We start from the raw sequence: 19,595 nt of genomic DNA on the forward strand, positions 1-19,595 counted from the left end.
AATCTCAATCATAAACGTAATTCCTTAAAGTGTCATAAAACCTAGAGGGGGACTTACTCCCAAATGAAGTGTCTTCGCCCAGTTTTTTATGTCTGAGGGTTTTGATAATATGTAAGTGTGGCTTAAATAAAAGCCCCACCCACATACATTTATCTTTTTTTTTAAAAAAAAACACACAAAGTTTTTTAAAAAACTATTAAAATTTATATTGAAAAAAATAAAATAATAATTAATTATAAAAAAAATTAAAAATTAATTAAATTATAAAAAAAAAAAAAAAAAAATAAAAAATATATTTTAGTGGATGTAAATGTTCCACCTTAGTTCCTCCACCTATAAAGATTTTCGAGGGTTATATTCTAAATGAGCAAATATGGCTTCATGAATGTGTAATACCTTTAATCCAGAAGACAGTGATGATGGAAAGGATGAAATGAGATGGCATCTTGTTGAATGTGACGAACCAGCTAGAGTTTCTTGACTTTGTGGAGCAGAAGGCGGGACAGGAAGAACAAGTTGACAATGAAAAACCTTTCATTCAGTATGCCTGCCTTTTCCGGAAAGGAAAGACAACGCCGATGGCTGAAACTTTGATAAGTGAAAGTTTACCTTGTGCACTGATGACCTACTTTAGTTTAAAAATCAGTAAATGAATGTTGGTAGTGGGCACGGAGTGGTGAGAAAAATGCAGCGCAGATTGTGCCAAATTCAAGATAATTACCACAAAAATAGCATACAATAGATGGCCTCTAAAGTTGTATTACTTTCAATGAGGCGATGGTGTTGTGTGACATGGTTTTCTTCAGCCGAGTAGCAAATCTTTCGTGGTCTGGCATGACATGGTAACCACCAGCTGGGATTGGGAATATATATTAAAGTGCTCATATTATGCTCATTTTCAGGTTCATAATTGTATTTAGAGGTTATATCAGAATAGGTTTACATGGTTTAAGTTAAAAAAAACACCATATATTTGTTGTACTGCACATTGCTGCAGCTCCTCTTTTCACCCTGTGTGTTGAGCTCTCTGTTTTAGCTACAGAGTGAGACCTCATTTATATTCAATCTTTGTTGGGAATCGCACATGTGCAGTAGTTAGGTAAGGACTACTAGCCAGTCAGAAGCAGAGTATGAGGGCGTGCCATGCTAGCAGCTAGGCGAGCGTTATAACGTGTGTTACAAAGTGACCCACGTTTGTCTCTGAAGTAAAGGCTGGACTACAACAGAGCTGTTTGGAGCAGTTGGAGATGGTAAGTCCCTTTGGGGTGGACTTTGGGCTTTTTCACTTTGTAAACCTATAACGTGCACAAAAACATATATAAAAACAAAGGAAAGGGGAAAAAGCCAAAAAGCACAATATGAGCACTTTAAGGCTTTAGCTGTGAGGAATAAATACTTGTTGGTTTAATCCCAAAAAATTGCCTCAAGCTCTGTTAGTGAGTGTCAATGCTGTTGAGTATGACAAGCTGTTATAACAGGAAATGGAAGTGAATTGTGGCAACTTATAAACATGATGAACAAGAGTGATAAGTTGGTAAATCAAAGTAAAACCACAAATAATCACACGATCATGGGGGAGATCATCTTTGACCTACATTCAGAGTGGAGGCGTGACAAGGTTTTTGTCAAGAGCAGATGGGTGTTTGACGTACTGTGCTTCTCTTGCTGCACAAAAGTAGGTTGCCGTGTGTTCAAGTGCTTTTAGATTATTTATGGAAAGGGAACCATTTTTTGCATCGCCACTCAAATCTCCGGCTAATTTGAAATGTTTTCTAAATGGCTTTTCCACGCTGTCGTTTGTGAACTGTACATATCCACATCCGACCAGTTTGAGAGCCGTGTCTCCAGGTGACTGCTGGTACCACAGCATCACTCTGTAGTCACTTTGTCCGTGTGTGCAGAAAAACTTCACATCATCACCGGCCTTTCTGATCGCAGCGGAAGGAGACTGATGGATCTGAACCCCCAGAGAAAAACCTACAAAAAGAGACAAAACCCAAGGTTTATTTTAAAACGGCACGGTATGAGGAAATATGCGACACGCGATAACGATATTACTTGGATAGATAAACCAATATTAAGGTGTCCTCGGTTCTGCCTTTCTGCTGCTTTCAGTATTCTCCTAAAATACAACAAATTGCTTGTTGAAATCCTTACCAGTGTTCTTTTATCGAACAAATTGAACACTGACTGTAAAAGGCACGACTTAAAAAAAAAGGTGATATTTACATTTTAAAGTGCAGTTTTCTACAGATTTTTTTTTTTTTTTCAACTAACTCAAAAAATCTCGATGTTGCGATGTGTTCATTGTGCCGGTTATCGCAATGATGATAAACAAAAATCGATATATTGTGCTGCCCTAGTTTATTTGCTTCCACATCTAAAAAAAACTACAAACTTGTTGATTCGGAGAAGAGATAACATTACCTATGAGATGACAACAAAGTAGAAAACAAATCATTTTGTTGGACAGTTGTTTGTCCCATGCAGATTTAGTTCTCTGATGGTGAAGATCACCAGATGTCTACTCTGGCTATATGACTGCACTGAATATGTAAAAACAGAGCGGAGACGTGAGGAAGTGAGGTAGAAATCGCATGACTGAGACCTCGACTGCAGCTGGCTGTTGACGACAAAACCACAGTTGATCAAGTGGGGTGTTTTTAGTTTTTGTGCAGTTGAAAAGAGATCCTCCTCAACGTGTGTATCGAGCTGCACAGTAGTACATTGCACTGTGCTCCGGCTCTTTTAGGTCCACTATGAACAGGGAGCCATTCTTTGCTGTGTTTCCACTTAGATCTCCAGTGATATTGAAATGCCCTTTATACGATTCTTCATAGCTTATCGTACTATATTCTATATATCCGATAAGTTTGAGAGCCGTGTCTCCAGGTGACTGCTGGTACCACAGCATCACGGTGTAGTCAGGTTGTCCGTGAGTGCAGACGAGCTGCACGCCATCCCCGGCCTTTCTGATCGCAGCAGAGGGAGACTGATGGACCTGAACCCCCAGAGAAAAACCTGCTGTTGGACACATAATTGATTTAAGATGGGGCTGCACAAAATATATATATATTTTTTGAATCTTTGCTCGCCAATATCAACATTACCCAATAAACCTGTAGAAGGCCTGCGACATATCACAAAAAGACACTTAGAGATTTTTTATGTTAGTTGAATGAAAACTACTTTAAAATATTCTTTTAGTGGTGCATTTTAATGTTAAATTAAAATGTTGGAAATAATTTTCTTTTGGCTTTTTAAATTCAACAAGAGTTTTTTTTGAGCAGAATACTGAAAGCAGCAGAACTGGGTACATTCTGATACCGGTTTCAGTTTATCGTCGAGTAATATTGTTATCGCATATTTTCCTCATTGTGCAGCTCGTATTTAAGATGTGGAAGTAAATACAGTACATCGTACTGCACAGTGAAGAAGTTGTTACCTGTGAGGAGATAGCAAAAGACAAATCTAATCATCATGTAGAGACAGAGTTAATCTGAAGTCATGGATCAAACTTGGTATTAAGTTATGACAGCACCTCTTCTGTTTGTGTTTACTCTTTAAACAAAGTCACAATAAGTAGGAAGCAAAGGTGACGTAGAAAGGAGTGGCTTCATGTTGCACATTAAGCTGATATGCTCTTCCTTTCACGTGATTCCTTCAAAAGAGGTTTTCACTTTTGACAGATTTCATTACAGTACATATTAAAGTGTAACTAATGGCTTGATTGGTTAACACAGCACAGTTGCAGTAGCTGTTGATGACATGATTGCATCAAACCAAAGTTCACCCACAAAAGCAGGTGTCTGGGAGCAGTTTATTCCATGTCTTATTATAAACCACTGATGAGAAGAGATTGAGCAGAGTTTTTGTAAAGTGCAGACAGGATATTTGTCAGCGTGCTTCACTAGCTGCACAGTAGTAAACAGCACTGTGCTCTTGTTCTACAAGTTTGATTTTAAGAGAGGCGTTCTTTGCTGTATTTCCCCCCAAATCTCCAGACATATTAAAGTCCTCTTTATATGTATCTTCCATTTTGACATCTTTAAAGTACAAATATCCAATGAGTTTCATAGCCGTGTCTCCAGGTGAGCGCTGGTACCAGAGCATCATCCTGTAGTCAGTTTTATCATGGCTGCAGAATATCTCCACTTTGTCTCCAGATTTGGTGATGAGATCAGAGGGAGACTGACGGACATCAAGACCCAGACACACACCTGGAAAAGGGGAAATCAATTAGCAATGCAGAAGATATAGATACAGTTTTATTCCTTAATTATTCTAAAGAAATGATTACCAATGAGCCAAGAGAATAGGAATAGTGTTGGCATGTTGTCCTCCTGTCTGTCTGAATGAACACAGAACTGCTGGCCGAATAGTGGCTCTGTTAACTTGAGAATCTTCATCAGCACCCTCCAATCAAATCTAAATCTGCTACATCATATTTCCTAGTGCTTCATGTGTTGAACTGAAGAGTATTTCTGGAACTCCAGCGCCGCCTGCTGGAACGATATCAAAGCAAACATTTGGTTCCTAATCCACTCACCAAATGTGTTGGCAACCAGTTATTGTTCAGCTGCTCAGACTTGTCACATCACTGTGTTTACTGACGGCACAAAAGTACACAGCGCTGTCCTCAAGCTGCAAGTCTTTCACAGTAAGAGCCCCGCTCTGTGTTTTCTTTGATGGCTGAATATTTGGTTTGAGGAGCCCCCCCGTAGTCTGGCTGTACACCAACAACTGTGTAGACAACGAGGGTCATGGTCTCCCCTGGACGCTGTCTGTACCAGTACATCTGGGTATGAGAAATATCTTTGTTGTGGCTGCAGTTCATCTCTGCAGATTGGGAAACATAACTCCAACTGATTTCAGGGTGTTGGGTCACATCCTGGCACTGACCTGTGTGGAGAAAATCCAAAACAAAGTATAATTTGCATTCCTTCTGAAAAAGGAATATTAACAGTGTAACACTTGTTAATGTTTAAGATTTTCTTTTTACTGTTTTCAGTATTCAGAGAGCCAAAATGTTAGTTTTTTGTGCAAGAAAAAACATGTTGACAATGAAAAAGATAAAGATAGGAAAAGATGGTGAATGAAAACAAAAAGCCCAGTGTAGTCCAGATAAGCATATATACTACCATGTTAATACAGGCATGGAAGCAATTACAGATGGAAATCTACTAATCATACTGTCTTAGAAAATACAAACCTCTTTTATTCTTGTACCTTGAAGCCACAAAGACAAGACTTTAAACGTGATGAGATCTTGAGTCGTCATAGTGATCCTGTCAATATGAGATGCAGCCTCAGCTGAAGTGATGGGTATTTGACAGAGGTTAAACCCAGAAGGAATCCCCCATTTAAATCTGATCTTAATAGGAGGAAAAAACTATGTTGGTGAGAAGGGGTTGATACAGGTGCAAGGGGCTGTAATACAGAGATAAAACAATGTGTGACGATGAGGTTTTTGTACTGAGGAGCAGTGATATGTAGCACTGTGTAAACTAGCAGCACAGAAGTACACTGCACTGCTGCTCAGGCTGAGTTTTTTAATTGTTAATGTGCAGATTTGGTCTTTGTTTGCACTCCCTTCCATCGTCACATTCACTCCAGTCTCTGGATATCCGTTGTCTAAATACACATATCCCAGGAACTGTAGTTGTCTTTTTGACTGCTTGTACCAGAGGATTCGGTTATAGCTTGTAATGGTGTGTAAACATGTGATTTTGGCTGGCTCTCCTGGTCTGCTGTAAATGTCAGCTGGAGTCTGGAAGACTTGATCACTGAAAGAGGAACCTGTTGAAAAGACACAAACCAAAAACACATGACACAATGTATAAGAATGGTAAATGTAGCAATGTAATATAAAATTCAGTTAGAGCTAAAATAACAGCGCCGTAGTAAATTTGCTGTACACAAAACTATAACCAGATGTTGTTTAAAAACGAATGTCTTTTGATGACATTACCTGAAACCAGAATAGTGTTCAAATGAATGCTTAGGAATAGGATGATCATGTTGTCTTTTTTGTTTGGTAATAATTTTATTGTTGATATGAAAGATATCCTCAGCGTATCAGCAGTCCTACTGATTATTTCCAACCTCCTCTTTGAGTAAACCCTCCTGTCAGCAAACCAACAGGAAGTCATTAGGTGGGTGGTGTCATAGTTCATCCTCCCCCTTCTCCTCCATTATAACCCTCATGTCAACTACCACTATATGCCACTAGCTCAGTATAAAGATCTGATTAAAGATATACTGCCACCTTTTATGAAAGGAGGGAATACAGGTGCATCAGTGAGACTGTAAGCTGTTACATCCCAGGAACTGTAGTTGTCTTTTTGACTGTTTGTACCTGAGGACTTGGTTATAGCTTGGAACGGTGTGTAAAGTTTATTGATGTTTTAATTCCCCAAGGCGGCGCTGCCTGGAAGGCACTAGGGAGTTAGGGATGGAATGGGATATCGGTAGGGGTACCAATACAGTTGCGAGTGGCAATAGGCACCGCACAGACATTATACAAATGTTTCGACTTTGTATATATACCCCTCTGAGCACACATGCACTTCTGCGGCGCTGCAACATTTTTGACCATGGTGTTTTTTTAAGCATAATCTGATAGAGGACATGCTGACGAACACAGGAATGTATAATACTTTGCATTTTTAATGTTTAATGGCTGAGATATTGGCAATTATGTCCACAATTTGCAAAACGCAAAGCATCATGGGATACGGTTGACGTTTTGGGCTGTATCTTAAGAAGGGAAGGTGGTAGCGACTTAGGGTTAGGGTTAGGGTTAGGTGCCTTGAAGTCAACGGTCATAGCACTGCCTGGAAGGAGACATTGGGGGCTTAAAACACGGAGCGTGTGTAAATGTGATTTTGGCTGGCTGTCCTGGTCTGCTGTAAATGTCAGCTGGAGTCTGGAAGACTTGATCACTGAGAGAGGTGCCTGTTGAAAAGACACAAACCAAAAAACATGACACAATGTTTAAGAATAAGCACAGGTAAATTCAGCAATGTAATAATGTTATGTTATATTGTAACTATCCCTTTAACATTATAATCATTATGTCAACTACCACTCTACGCCACTGACTGGCTCAGTGTAAAGATCTGATTAAAGATATACTACCACCCTATGAAAGGAAGGAATACAGGTGCAGGGGCTGAGAGCTGTAATAAAGACGTGGAACAACGTGAGGAGGTTTTTGTACTGAGGAGCAGTGATATGTAGCACTGTGTAAACTAGCAGCACAGAAGTACACTGCACTGCTGCTCAGGCTGAGTTCTTTAATTGTTAATGTGCAGTTTTGGTCTTTATCTGCACTCCCTTCCATCGTCACATTCACTCCGGTCTCTGGATTTCCATCATTATAATTCATATATCCCAGGAACTGTAGTTGTCTTTTTGACTGCTTGTACCAGAGGATTCGGTAATAGTTTGGAATGGTGTGTAAACATGTGATTTTGGCTGGCTCTCCTGGTCTGCTGTAAATGTCAGCTGGAGTCTGGAAGACTTGATCACTGAGAGAGGAACCTGTTGAAAAGACACAAACCAAAAAACATGACACAATGTATAAGAATGGTAAATGTAGCAATGTAATATAAAATTCAGTTAGAGCTAAAATAACAGCGCCATAGTAAATTTGCTGTACACAAAACTATAACCAGATGTTGTTTAAAAACGAATGTCTTTTGATGACATTACCTGAAACCAGAATAGTGTTCAAATGAATGCTTAGGAATAGGATGATCATGTTGTCTTTTTGGTTTGGTTATTTTGTTTGGTAATAATTTTATTGTTGATATGAAAGATATCCTCAGCGTATCAGCAGTCCTACTGATTATTTCCAACCTCCTCTTTGAGTAAACCCTCCTGTCAGCAAACCAACAGGAAGTCATTAGGTGGGTGGTGTCATAGTTCATCCTCCCCCTTCTCCTCCATTATAACCCTCATGTCAACTACCACTATATGCCACTAGCTCAGTATAAAGATCTGATTAAAGATATACTGCCACCTTTATGAAAGGAGGGAATACAGGTGCATCGGTGAGACTGTAAGCTGTTATATCCCAGGAACTGTAGTTGTCTTTTTGACTGTTTGTATCTGAGGACTTGGTTATAGCTTGGAACGGTGTGTAAAGTTTACCGATGTTTTAATTCCCCCACGTCTCCTTCCAGGCAGTGCCGCCTGGAAGGCACTAGGATTAGGCAATGGTTATGGTTAGGGTTAGGTGCCTTGAAGTCAACTGTCGCGGCACTGCCTTGAAGTCGATTAGGCAACGGTTAATGTTAGGGTTAGTTGCAGTGAAGTCAACGGTCACAGCGCTGCCTGGAAGGAGACGTTGGGGGCTTAAAACACCATCGAGCATGTGTAAACATCTGATTTTGGCTGGCTCTCCTGGTCTGCTGTAAATGTCAGCTGGAGTCTGGCAGACTTGATCACTGAGAGAGGTGCCTGTTGAAAAGACACAAACCAAAAAAACATGACACAATGTTTAAGAATAAGCACAGGTAAATTCAGCAATGTAATGTTACGTTATATTGTAACTATCCCTTTAACATTATAATCATTATGTCAACTACCACTCTACGCCACTGACTGGCTCAGTATAAAGATCTGATTAAAGATATACTACCACCCTATGAAAGGAAGGAATACAGGTGCAGGGGCTGAGAGCTGTAATAAAGACGTGGAACAATGTGAGGAGGTTTTTGTACTGAGGAGCAGTGATATGTAGCACTGTGTAAACTAGCAGCACAGAAGTACACTGCACTGCTGCTCAGGCTGAGTTCTTTAATTGTTAATGTGCAGTTTTGGTCTTTGTTTGCACTCCCTTCCATCGTCACATTCACTCCGGTCTCTGGTGATGCATTGTCTGAATACACATATCCCAGGAACTGTAGTTGTCTTTTTGACTGCTTGTACCAGAGGATTTGGTTATAGCTTGGAACGGTGTGTAAACATCTGATTTTGGCTGGCTGTCCTGGTCTGCTGTAAATGTCAGCTGGAGTCTGGAGGACTTGATCACTGAAAGAGGAACCTGTTGAAAAGACACAAACAAAAAAACATGACACAATGTGTAAGAATGGTAAATTCAGCAATGTAATAAAAATACAAAATTCTGTTTATAGCTAAAATGACAGCGCCGTAGTAAACTTGCTGTACACAAAACTATAACCAGATGTTGTTAAGAACGAATGTCTTTTGATGACATTACCTGAAACCAGAATAGTGTTCAAATGAATGCTTAGGAATAGGATGATCATGTTGTCTTTTTGGTTTGGTTATTTTGTTTGGTAATAATTTTATTGTTGATATGAAAGATATCCTCAGCATATCAGCAGTCCTACTGATTATTTCCAACCTCCTCTTTGAGTAAACCCTCCTGTCAGCAAACCAACAGGAAGTCATTAGGTGGGGGGTGTCATAGTTCATCCTCCCCCTTCTCCTCCATTATAACCCTCATGTCAACTACCACTATCTGCCACTGGCTCAGTATAAAGATCTGATTAAAGATATACTGCCACCTTTATGAAAGGAAGGAATACAGGTGCATTGAGGCGACTGTAAGCTGTTATGTGGACATGAGGTTTTTGTACTGAGGAGCAGTGATATGTAGCACTGTGTAAACTAGCAGCACAGAAGTACACTGCACTGCTGTTCAGGCTGAGTTCTTCTATTGTTAATGTGCAGTTTTGGTCTTTGTTTGCACTCCCTTCCATTGTCACACCCAGTCCAGCCTCTGGATATTTATCGTTAAAATATACATATCCCAGGAACTGTAGTTGTCTTTTTGATTGTTTATACCAGAGGATTCGATCATAGCTTTGAATACTGTGTGAACAGTGGATTCTGGCTTTTTGTCCAAGGTTGTTGTAAGTGTTGGCTGGAGTCTGGTGGACTTGGTCACTTGGAGAGGAACCTACGGAAAAGCAAGTGCAAGACACAAGTTTAATTTTGAAAGTAACAAGGGAGAAAACTGTCCTTTCTCTCCCAATGCATTCTTTGGATCGGTTTGTACTGGGTGTAATTGAATGTACATGACAGAGATCATAGTATGAAACCTAAATAGCAACAGCAAACTGTTTTGCAAAGAAAAAGAGCAAATGTCCAAATTTCTTTTACAATTCATTACCTGAAACCAGGATACAATTCAAGGTTATGCAGCAGACAATGATCAGCATATTGTGTATTCAGACTGAATTTGAAGACAGTCTTCTTTCTGGAACTATTTTCGCCACTATTCATGCATGACAATCATTCCCTCCTTTTTTTTTTCTTCTTCTAAAAAGGCCCTCCTATCAGAAAATGAAGGTGGGCGTTGTCATAGTTCATCCTCCTGTTCTAAGATTAAAAAAAACAACAACATAAAACCCAAGGGCTACTCCATTATGGAAAAAATGAAAATGGTCAATATTGAAATCCCAATTATTTAACGTGATTACTCATTGACTTTTGGAAAGGCGTTGCAATTATTGAATTTAAAAAAACTCTAAATAAATCAACAGTAAAAAAAACAAACCTTAAACTGTGAAATTTCCCCAAATACTTTTTTTTTTTATTTTACTTTTTGAGTTCCCCTTCATAACACAATGAGGAAAAATAAGAGTTTACTTGCAAAATGTAATGTGCAAAATAATCAGTTTTTTTTCGATTACATTGTTAGTTGCTGTGATCAATGGGAGTCAAAATCTGATTAATTGCACAGCCCTAGTATCAGGGGTAAAAAAAATTACACAGACACTTAATGAAAGGATCTATATATCTCAATATAAATAAATGAAACCTATGGCAAAGACCTGAAATGAACAAGCGATGCATTTTTTTTTTTATTATATTGTTCAATTCAACTTTCTTTATTAAAGCCCAGATGTGAACATACAAGTTAATTTTCATTTGTGTGTTGTATTTTTTCCCACATAGTTTGTCAAAAAGAAACTGTCACACGCATCAAGAGATGTGTGGAGAAACACTGCACCCTAACGACGAAAGAAGAATCTAGCTGTCTCAAAGCGAGCCAGCTGTCTTGATATCAGTCATTCACAATGTGGTTTATTTGTCGTTCATGTGGTAAATTGTGTGCTTGTGTAACCGGCTGCACCAGAGAGGGTTTTTGTTAAAGACGTTGGGGTTAGTGCAGCACTGTGCTTTACTGGCAGCACAGAAATACACCGCGCTGTCCTCGGATCCACTCAGCTTTGGGATATGAAGACTTGCCAGGCTTCCTCCGTTACCACTCACGTCATACGTGTCTTTGAATGGAGCTTCAACAACTGCAGAAGTGAATCGTACGTAGCCAACTAGGACCATGTCATTTTTCCCAGCAGACTGTTTATACCACTGGATCATATTAAAATTAGTGTTTGAATGGCTGCAGTTCATCACGACGACTTCTCCAGCATGTTTGATCACGGCAGTAGGAGTCTGATGAACACGGTTCTGTGGGAGTTCTGCAGGAGACATTTAAAACCAGTGACGAAAATATACTTCAATGAAAATATTGAGGTAATTTTTTAGTTAATGTAATGATGGGATGGATGGATGGATGGATGGATGGATGGATGGATGGATCCCCAAGGGGAAATTCAAGGTCCCAGTAACTTAAAGACATCACACACAACATACACATACATCATCAACAGGATGATAAAATAACAAATCCACATGCATAATATGGACAATAAAAGAAAAGATACTAAATAAAAAATCCACATGAATGTACTAAGGGATGTATAAGCATGAGAGGCTTGCAGTGACAGGGCAGGGACTGACCCTGTGATTCTGTATGCATGGTAAGGTGCTCTATGAGAGTGTGTCGTGGTGGTGGTGCAAATAAGTCCAATAGTGCAAGGATCAAGTCTAGAGACCAGCATTAAATATGGACAATATAAGAGAATAATGTAGACATAGTAATATAAAAACTATAGCAGTTCAAGGATAAAGTTAAAAAAAAAGACTGCATTAAATATGGGCATTATAAGGGAATAAAGTAGACCGTAGGATAGACCCAAATCAACAGTCAATATTACCTGTTAAACAGAACGGTAGAGCTGCTAAATGTACGAGGAGTCTAATCATGATCCTTGACGCAGATAAAAACAAAACTATAATGACGACTGCAAACTGAGTAGAGCTGCCTGGATGTAAAGGGAGGAGGAGGAGGAGGAGAGGCCGACTTTATGAGCTGTTACGTCTTCGCTTTACGTTGATTTTGTACAGTATCCTGCTGTGTTGGCTCACACAGGTATCCTGATGATATCAATGGTGATTTCCTGCCACAGGCTGCAGTAAGATGCGGTGTGTTCTTTCTTCTTTAGTGTTGAGTTTACGTGGCTGATTATCAGAGAGGGTTTTGTAAAAGCAAGATTGAAATTGAGTCACTGTGTCTACTAGCTGCGCGCAGTAATACACGCTGTCTTCTGGCTGTCTGAGTTTCAGTACCTCAAGTTGAGATTTCACTGAGCCATCTCCAGTCACACTGAAATGCAGTTTGAATGGCTCCTCAAGGACTGGGTTAGTATAATGAATATATCCAATGAGTTTAAGGCCAGAGTCAGCCGTCTGCTGCTGGTACCACAATATTACATCGTATGTACTGACTGAATGGTTGCAACTGATGTTTGCTGAACCACGAGGACTTCCTAGAATTGATGATGGAGCCTGATGGACGTTAGTGCTCTGTGAATGACCTGCATTTAAAGAGAGAAAAAAATATTAAGAAAACAAACCGTTGTAAAAAACCTTTTTAGCTAAGAGTTTGAATTGAAACCTACAGGAGAGCCAGAGAAGCAGCAGAGTGATCCTGCTGATGTTTCTGATCATGATGTGTTAATCTTCCTCGGTCTCTGCATCGACTGGCAGACTGAACAGACGTTATGGGATTAACTTTGAGGGGAGGAGACAGATTTTGGTTATTTTAAGGCACCACTGTATTATACCATATACCCACTTAATGCCCAATGACACGCAACAACATACTTCCCATTATATTTTGAATTGTCATCTGTGTTTTTCTTCTTCACATGGGCTAAATAAAGGGATTTCCACCGTAAATTGGTGCATAAAAGTATATCTGAATACAGGAAATGAAGTCGTTGATGCTCAAAACTTCCCAAAGGGAGGACACCCAGACCCCCCCACTATGATATACCCCTCCCTCCCCCCTTTAAATAGATGTACAGTATACCCACTACAATACATTAGACTACACTACTGATATATGTATATGTTATAAAAAAGTTGATCGGATAACTTATTTTTTTTTCTCCAAAAAAACATTTACTGGTGCCCACTTCTGAAATGTGAGGACTTTGTGCTGTTTTTATATTACATGTTATATGGGGGGGATTGTTGATTTGGGGATTTTCAACTAAATGATTAATTGATTAATCGGGTGTACTTATAGTAGTATTTTCTCATCAAAGGTTTTGAAATGTTCTTAATGTTGAACTTGCAGTGTGTCTTACAAAGGGCCCTTTCCCTTTACTGTAACTTGGTATTAGTTATTTTTGTCTATTTTTTTTTTATTTTTTCCTCCCTTTCCTCTGGCAACTTTTGATACCAGTACATCTGATAGTATTTGCTATGAATATCCCGACTGCAGTTCATCTGAGCAGACTGGCCCCGCTGTACCAAACATCAAAACTAATTCAAAGATGTTGGCAAAAGTATAAAACCTGAAGCACAGAACAGAAACATAGAGGAAATGAGGGCTGAGATAATTTTGATCTGCTGAACAGATGTGACAGATGACAGTGAGGCATTCAACTAAGCAGCTGATCTCAGCATCACATCATCCATCCTGTCACATGAAAGTGCTTTCTCTAAGAAGGTGCGTCATCATAACTGCGAGACAACACACACTTGGGATACTTGACAATTCACACGGTCTACTGTAATCAATCTACATTTATCTCAATTAACATTTGTTAGTAGTCAGTGTATTGAACTGTGCTTGGGTCCTGTTGCTGTGACGTGCAAGTCCCTAGCTTTGGCAGTAGACACAGAGGGAATGGTAGTTTATACAGAACACGTTTTTTATTCTAGATTCTGATTACAGTACAGTCATACAGATATTGGGATCCAGCCCTAGATTGTACTTGAGGTCCCCCTACAGTACAGCAGATAAATAGACTCACTAATAGAGCCAACGGTGCTCTGGGGTTTTTGTTCAGCTGTTGAATGCGTCTGTATCCCTGTGTTCACTCACAGCACAGAAATACAAGCCTTTATCTTCTGGCTCCAGATTGTTCACTGTGAATGTCCCACTCTCAGCATTAGGCTTGGTGGCTGAGAATTTCTCTAGTGAAGTCTCCAAAATCATGATCTTTGTTGGCCGTTGTTGTGAACACTACTAGTTTAATTGTTTCTCCTGGCAGCTGTCTGTACCAGTACATCTGGAAGAAGCCAGCACCCTTGGTGTGGCTGCGGTTCATTGTTGCGTTCTCCCCCTGTTTTTTCCACAGTAGGTCAGTCTGGGTGACATCATCACCAGCAATTACACCTGTGTGTGTAAAACACTTTAAGTTACCACAAGTGAACATTTTAACTCTCGTACCGTAGATTATTTAAAATACATTGTCAACTTTAGTTTGTTAACCTACAAGTTAAAGGCTACAATGTATTGATATGATCTTACCTTTTTAGTATTTTAGAGTATTAAAAAGCTCAGGAGACCTGGTTTGATCATGTTCTGCAATTCAGTGACTGCAACAGGTCTAATATAATGGTCAGTGTAGTTCGAGATCTGTAAAGAGTTGCAGGTGGGAGTGTCATATTGTGTGGCTTGTGATCAAAAGTGTAACTGAGTATTTGTGGTCCTTGAGGTCCCCCTACAGTACAGCAGATAAATAGACTCACTAATAGAGCCAGTGGTGCTCTGGGGTTTTTGTTCAGCTGTTGAATGTGTCTGTATCACTGTGTTGACTCACAGCACAGAAATACAAGCCTTTATCTTCTGCCTCCAGATTGTTCACTGTGAATGTCCCATTCTCAGTGTAAGGCTTGGTGGCTGAGAATTTCTTTTTGCTGAAATTTCCAAAATCATGATCTTCGAAAGCCTAATCTTGTGAACACGATTAGTTTAATTGTTTCTCCTGGCAGCTGTCTGTACCAGTACATCTGGTTGTAGCCAGCACCCTTGGTGTGTCTGCAGCTTATTGTTGCACTGTCGGTCGTGTTTTTCCACAGTCTGTCCGGAGTCTGGGTGACATCACTTCCATCAGTTAGACCTGTGTGTTTAACAGTAAAAAGTTACCATAAGTTGACATTTGTTCTCTGAAATAAACTTGTGGATATTAAAGTACTTAACCTTGTATGCAAAGCAGTGATATTAAAAAGCTGAGGCGTCCATGTTTGATAATGTCCATGTTCTAAAACTGAGAGTGTCATATACTGTCTGTCGGTGTGGTGACAGAGATATGAAGAGCTGCAGGTGGGAGTGTCTCTGCAGAGTGTGACCTTCTCTGATCCTGTTAGCTGCTCTATAAGAACCTACACCGTCAGTTGAAGTGTAGATGGTTAGATATTAACTGGAGATTCCCCTACATTCAGATCAATAACACAACAAGCGGAGGAGGTCAGGTTTGATTACGTGTGATGTTGCTGAACTTAACTCATCTTTCATAGTGATAGAAGATCAGGCTGTACAAAAATGTTTTCTGTTCTCATGTAAAACATGTTGTAAAAAAATGTGTCTTTATTAACGTGTTGGTCATTTGTAAATATAAGAGTGTGATGCTAGTCCCTGTCTTTGGCACTATACACAGAGTAGATGGTGGTTTAGAGATGTGATTTATTTTCAATATTCAGACAGTTATACTTGTTGGGAGTCTGTCACAGAATACAGTACGACCATTAAAGAATTCAGCATAAGACTTTCAAAATGGGGAAAACAAAATTCAAAAGTAAGGAAGCTTGACTGAAATGAATTGAATATTAAAATCCTTTCAGATAAAAAAAAGTAATGCAGTTGAAACCTTGAAAAAATTTTTTTCATCTTTGTCTAAAGAAAAGTGTAACCAATTTGTGTATAGTTCCCTCTACAGTTCATTAAAGACACAGCTCTTTTATTTATTGTGACACCAACAGTTGGGTATTTGTACAGCTGTCTCAGTCACCTGTATCACTGTGTTGACTCACAGCACAAAAATACACTCCACTGTCGTCAGGCAGCAGCTTCTCCACAGTCAAAGATCCAGTCAGAGCATCGCTCTTTGTTGCCGGAAATTTCTCCTCACTGAAGCCGCTCTCATATTCATGGTTGCTGAATGCCGTTGTAAAAACGATTTGCTTCATTCTCTCCCCTGGTAGCTGTCTGTACCAGTACATCTGTCGATATGTACTGTCCTTAGTGTGGCTGCAGTGTATTGTTGCATTGTTACCCTTTTCCCCCCACACTGTGTCAGTCCGGATGACATCACTTCCATCAGTTAGACCTGTGTGTGTGTATATAACAGTGTTTTACAGTTGCAATGAGTGAACATTCCAACTCTCATACAAAAGACCATTTAAAAACAATTATTAGTAAGTTTAAATGCACTGCGTGTTCAGTCCTGGGCTTAATATTTTCACATCTAGACTTTCAGCAGAATTATATCATAATAGGGCCATAATGTTATCAGTATACAAAATTCCCTTACCTTATAATACCTTATAATAACATGCAATTTGCTATCACAATGTGTTTTGTATATATGAATCATTTTGCTGATATAATGTGTAATAGTGGAACATACAGTAGTTTATGGCAATAAAAATAATTAATTTCCTGTGATTTTACATACATTTGTCATGCTGTGATCCAACTTTAATTTCAGAAAGAAAATTTGTATTTCAGGCATGATATTTATTTCAACCATATTGTTTACCTTTGTTCCAGAGCAGAAATAGCAACCAGCTGTGGAGTCCATGTCTGATGGTGTCCATGTTCTAAAGTTCCAAGTCTCATATAGTGTAGTGTGCAGTGCAGAGATATGAAGAGCTGCAGGTGGGAGTGTCTCTGCAGAGTGTGACCTTCTCTGATCCTGTTAGCTGCTCTATCAAAACCCACGTGGTGAATCAAAGTGTAACTTGAGTATTTGTGGTCCTTGAGGTCTCCCTACAGTACAGCAGATAAATAGACTCACTAATAGAGCCAGTGGTGCTCTGGGGTTTTTGTTCAGCTGTTGAATGTGTCTGTATCACTGTGTTGACTCACAGCACAGAAATACAAGCCTTTATCTTCTGCCTCCAGATTCTTCACTGTGAATGTCCCACTCTCAGTGTTAGGCTTGGTGGCTGAGAATTTCTCTTTACTGAAATCTCCAAAATCATGATTGTTGTTGATGGCGCCAATTGTTGTGAACACGATTAATTTCATTGTTTCTCCTGGCAGCTGTCTGTACCAGTACATCTGGTAGTACTGAGCACCCTTGGTGTGGTTGCAGTTCATTGTTGCATTGTCCTCCTGTTGTTTCCAAAGTATGGAGGTCTGGGTGACATCACTCCCATCAGTTAGACCTGTGTGTTTAACAATAAAAGGGTCCATAGTGAACTTTTGTTCTTGGATTCTACTTCTATTCTCTGACATCACATCTACAGCAAAAACATGAAAATAAGTGTATATAAATGTTAGAATTTGATTGCAAGTTACCTGCAGTCCACAGCACAAAGACTGACAATGTGAGCAGGCCTCGTTTAATGAGATTATCCATGTTCTGCAGGACAGGAGCTACCAGACTCTCATATGGTTGATACGTAGAGCTGCAGGTGGGAGTGTCGCTGTATGTGTGATGTCATCCTGTTAGCTGTATAAAAATACAAAGTATAGATGGTGGTATAAGTGGTACGGAGGATCCCCCTACAGTACGTTACATACTTTCACTTGCATACTGATCAGTATCACTGAGAAGCTGAAGAGTCTAGTTGGATACATTTTATGAAGACAAGACCAACTAGACTCTTCATCTTCTCAGTGTTACTGATAACACTAGATTCAAGTTGGACTGACATAACTAAAAAGTGCAGCAAAATTATAAAAAGTCTGTTTATTACCTAAATCTAGGGGGTTGGGGACAAATCGATACAGCACAGTATTGCAATATTCTTTTGTGGCAACACTGTATCGATACATGGACGCCAAGTATCAATCTTTTATTATATAAATTGGACAGGAGAATTGCATTTTGCAAGTAAGATGAACAAACAGAGAAATTTATCTTATTAGATAACAATGTTAACAAAGTTTTCCTTTAGGGACATCATTTGTGTTCTGTGACTTTCTTTCAGATCCTACAACTCCTGAACAATAATACATGAATGTAATATTCAAATGCTTAAACAATCTACAATTTCACACCGTGACACAAAGAATGTGTGTTGTCAGTAGTTTTATCCTCAGTGGGTCACACTTGTGTCTTAACAGTAAATGTAATCTTCAAAGCCGCAGGTGTTCAAGCGTCTGAACATGATGTCTCTCTGCAGACAGACTAAGGAGAGTTTTTGTATTGACTTGAGGGGAATCTGCAGCACTGTGCCGACTGGCAGCGCAGAAATACACACCGTTGTCATTTAATGACAGATCAGAACACGCTGGGGGAATGTGAACTGCCAACTCCATCAAAACTGATTTTTTCCTTTCACGTCGGTTCCTCGAGATTTACAAAATTTATATTCAGATATCCCAGAAGCTTTAGAGCTCCTTGTTCTTCCTGTTTGTACCAGAGAATTTTATCATAATTTGTTATGCTGTGTGAACAGTTGATCTCACTGGCAACCGATTCATTATTTCTCTTAATGATGAAAGATGGCGTTTGGAAGACACTGTTAATGTGAGAGGCACCTGTGGGGGGGGGGAAACACATTTTAGTTACTAAAGTCATTACATAACATTTTACTTTGTTTGCTGTATTTTCTCTCACCCTTAATCCACGGCAGATAAGAGAAGCAAAACATGAAGAGCATTAACATCATGTTGAAGACGACGTGACGCTCTGTCACCTTTCTGTTCAGGTCCTGTCAGCTCAGCGCCTGCAGAAAAGAGCACGTCACGGTTACATGATGATGAACAGGGGAGGTGTCTGTTATCTACATCACAGCTATCTTCATTAGCACTGTGTTGATACGGTCTATCAGAGTGCAAGATGTTATCCCCGTTTTGTTTGTTGAAGTATGTCTCCCCCTGCTGGTGTGGAACAAACTGTTGGTGCGTTCAGTTAGTGAAAGCTTTGTGCAGTTTGACCATAACAAGTTTTTCCCTTGAACAGAAATAAAAACAATATAACATGTGATACGATTGAGAAACTTAAAATGCACGCTTCTTCTTTTCTTTTGAGTTAGCTCTTTAATATATGAAGAAAAAAACCCTCTAATAGACAATTCAATGTCTTAGCCTCTGGAAATGACCTGGAGAATATCTTATTTAGATTTTTATATTTTAAGTGTATACTCGATATGCAGTTTTAAAGTATGCCTTAGTAAGTGGCATCTTAAGTCCGATCGTGATTCAAAGGCATACTACTTGAAATCAACTTCCCTGGTTTGGCCCCTGATTGTGTTTTATAGCTGTGACTGTCTGCTGTGTGGCAGGTTTATCCAGCAGATGG

General features: G+C 39.4%; 1 pseudogene and 3 gene segments (V, D, J or C); all 4 read right to left on the reverse strand.

Moving 5' to 3' along the window:
• Nucleotides 1–3,815: 3,815 nt before the first annotated feature.
• LOC120548896 lies at nt 3,816–4,409 on the reverse strand. The segment is given in 2 exon segments: nt 3,816–4,220; nt 4,301–4,409. Coding segments are annotated over 2 exon segments (432 nt in total).
• A 6,561-nt stretch (nt 4,410–10,970) lies between these two features.
• LOC120549442 lies at nt 10,971–12,150 on the reverse strand. The segment is given in 2 exon segments: nt 10,971–11,462; nt 12,042–12,150. Coding segments are annotated over 2 exon segments (447 nt in total).
• Nucleotides 12,151–14,447: 2,297 nt separating this feature from the next.
• LOC120549438 lies at nt 14,448–16,966 on the reverse strand (annotated as a pseudogene).
• A 157-nt stretch (nt 16,967–17,123) lies between these two features.
• On the reverse strand, nt 17,124–17,705 carry LOC120548897. The segment is given in 2 exon segments: nt 17,124–17,511; nt 17,645–17,705. Coding segments are annotated over 2 exon segments (402 nt in total).
• Nucleotides 17,706–19,595: the final 1,890 nt, after the last annotated feature.

Source organism: Perca fluviatilis, chromosome 20 (assembly GCF_010015445.1).
Source record: "Perca fluviatilis chromosome 20, GENO_Pfluv_1.0, whole genome shotgun sequence".
NCBI classification, from domain to species: Eukaryota; Metazoa; Chordata; class Actinopteri; order Perciformes; family Percidae; genus Perca; species Perca fluviatilis.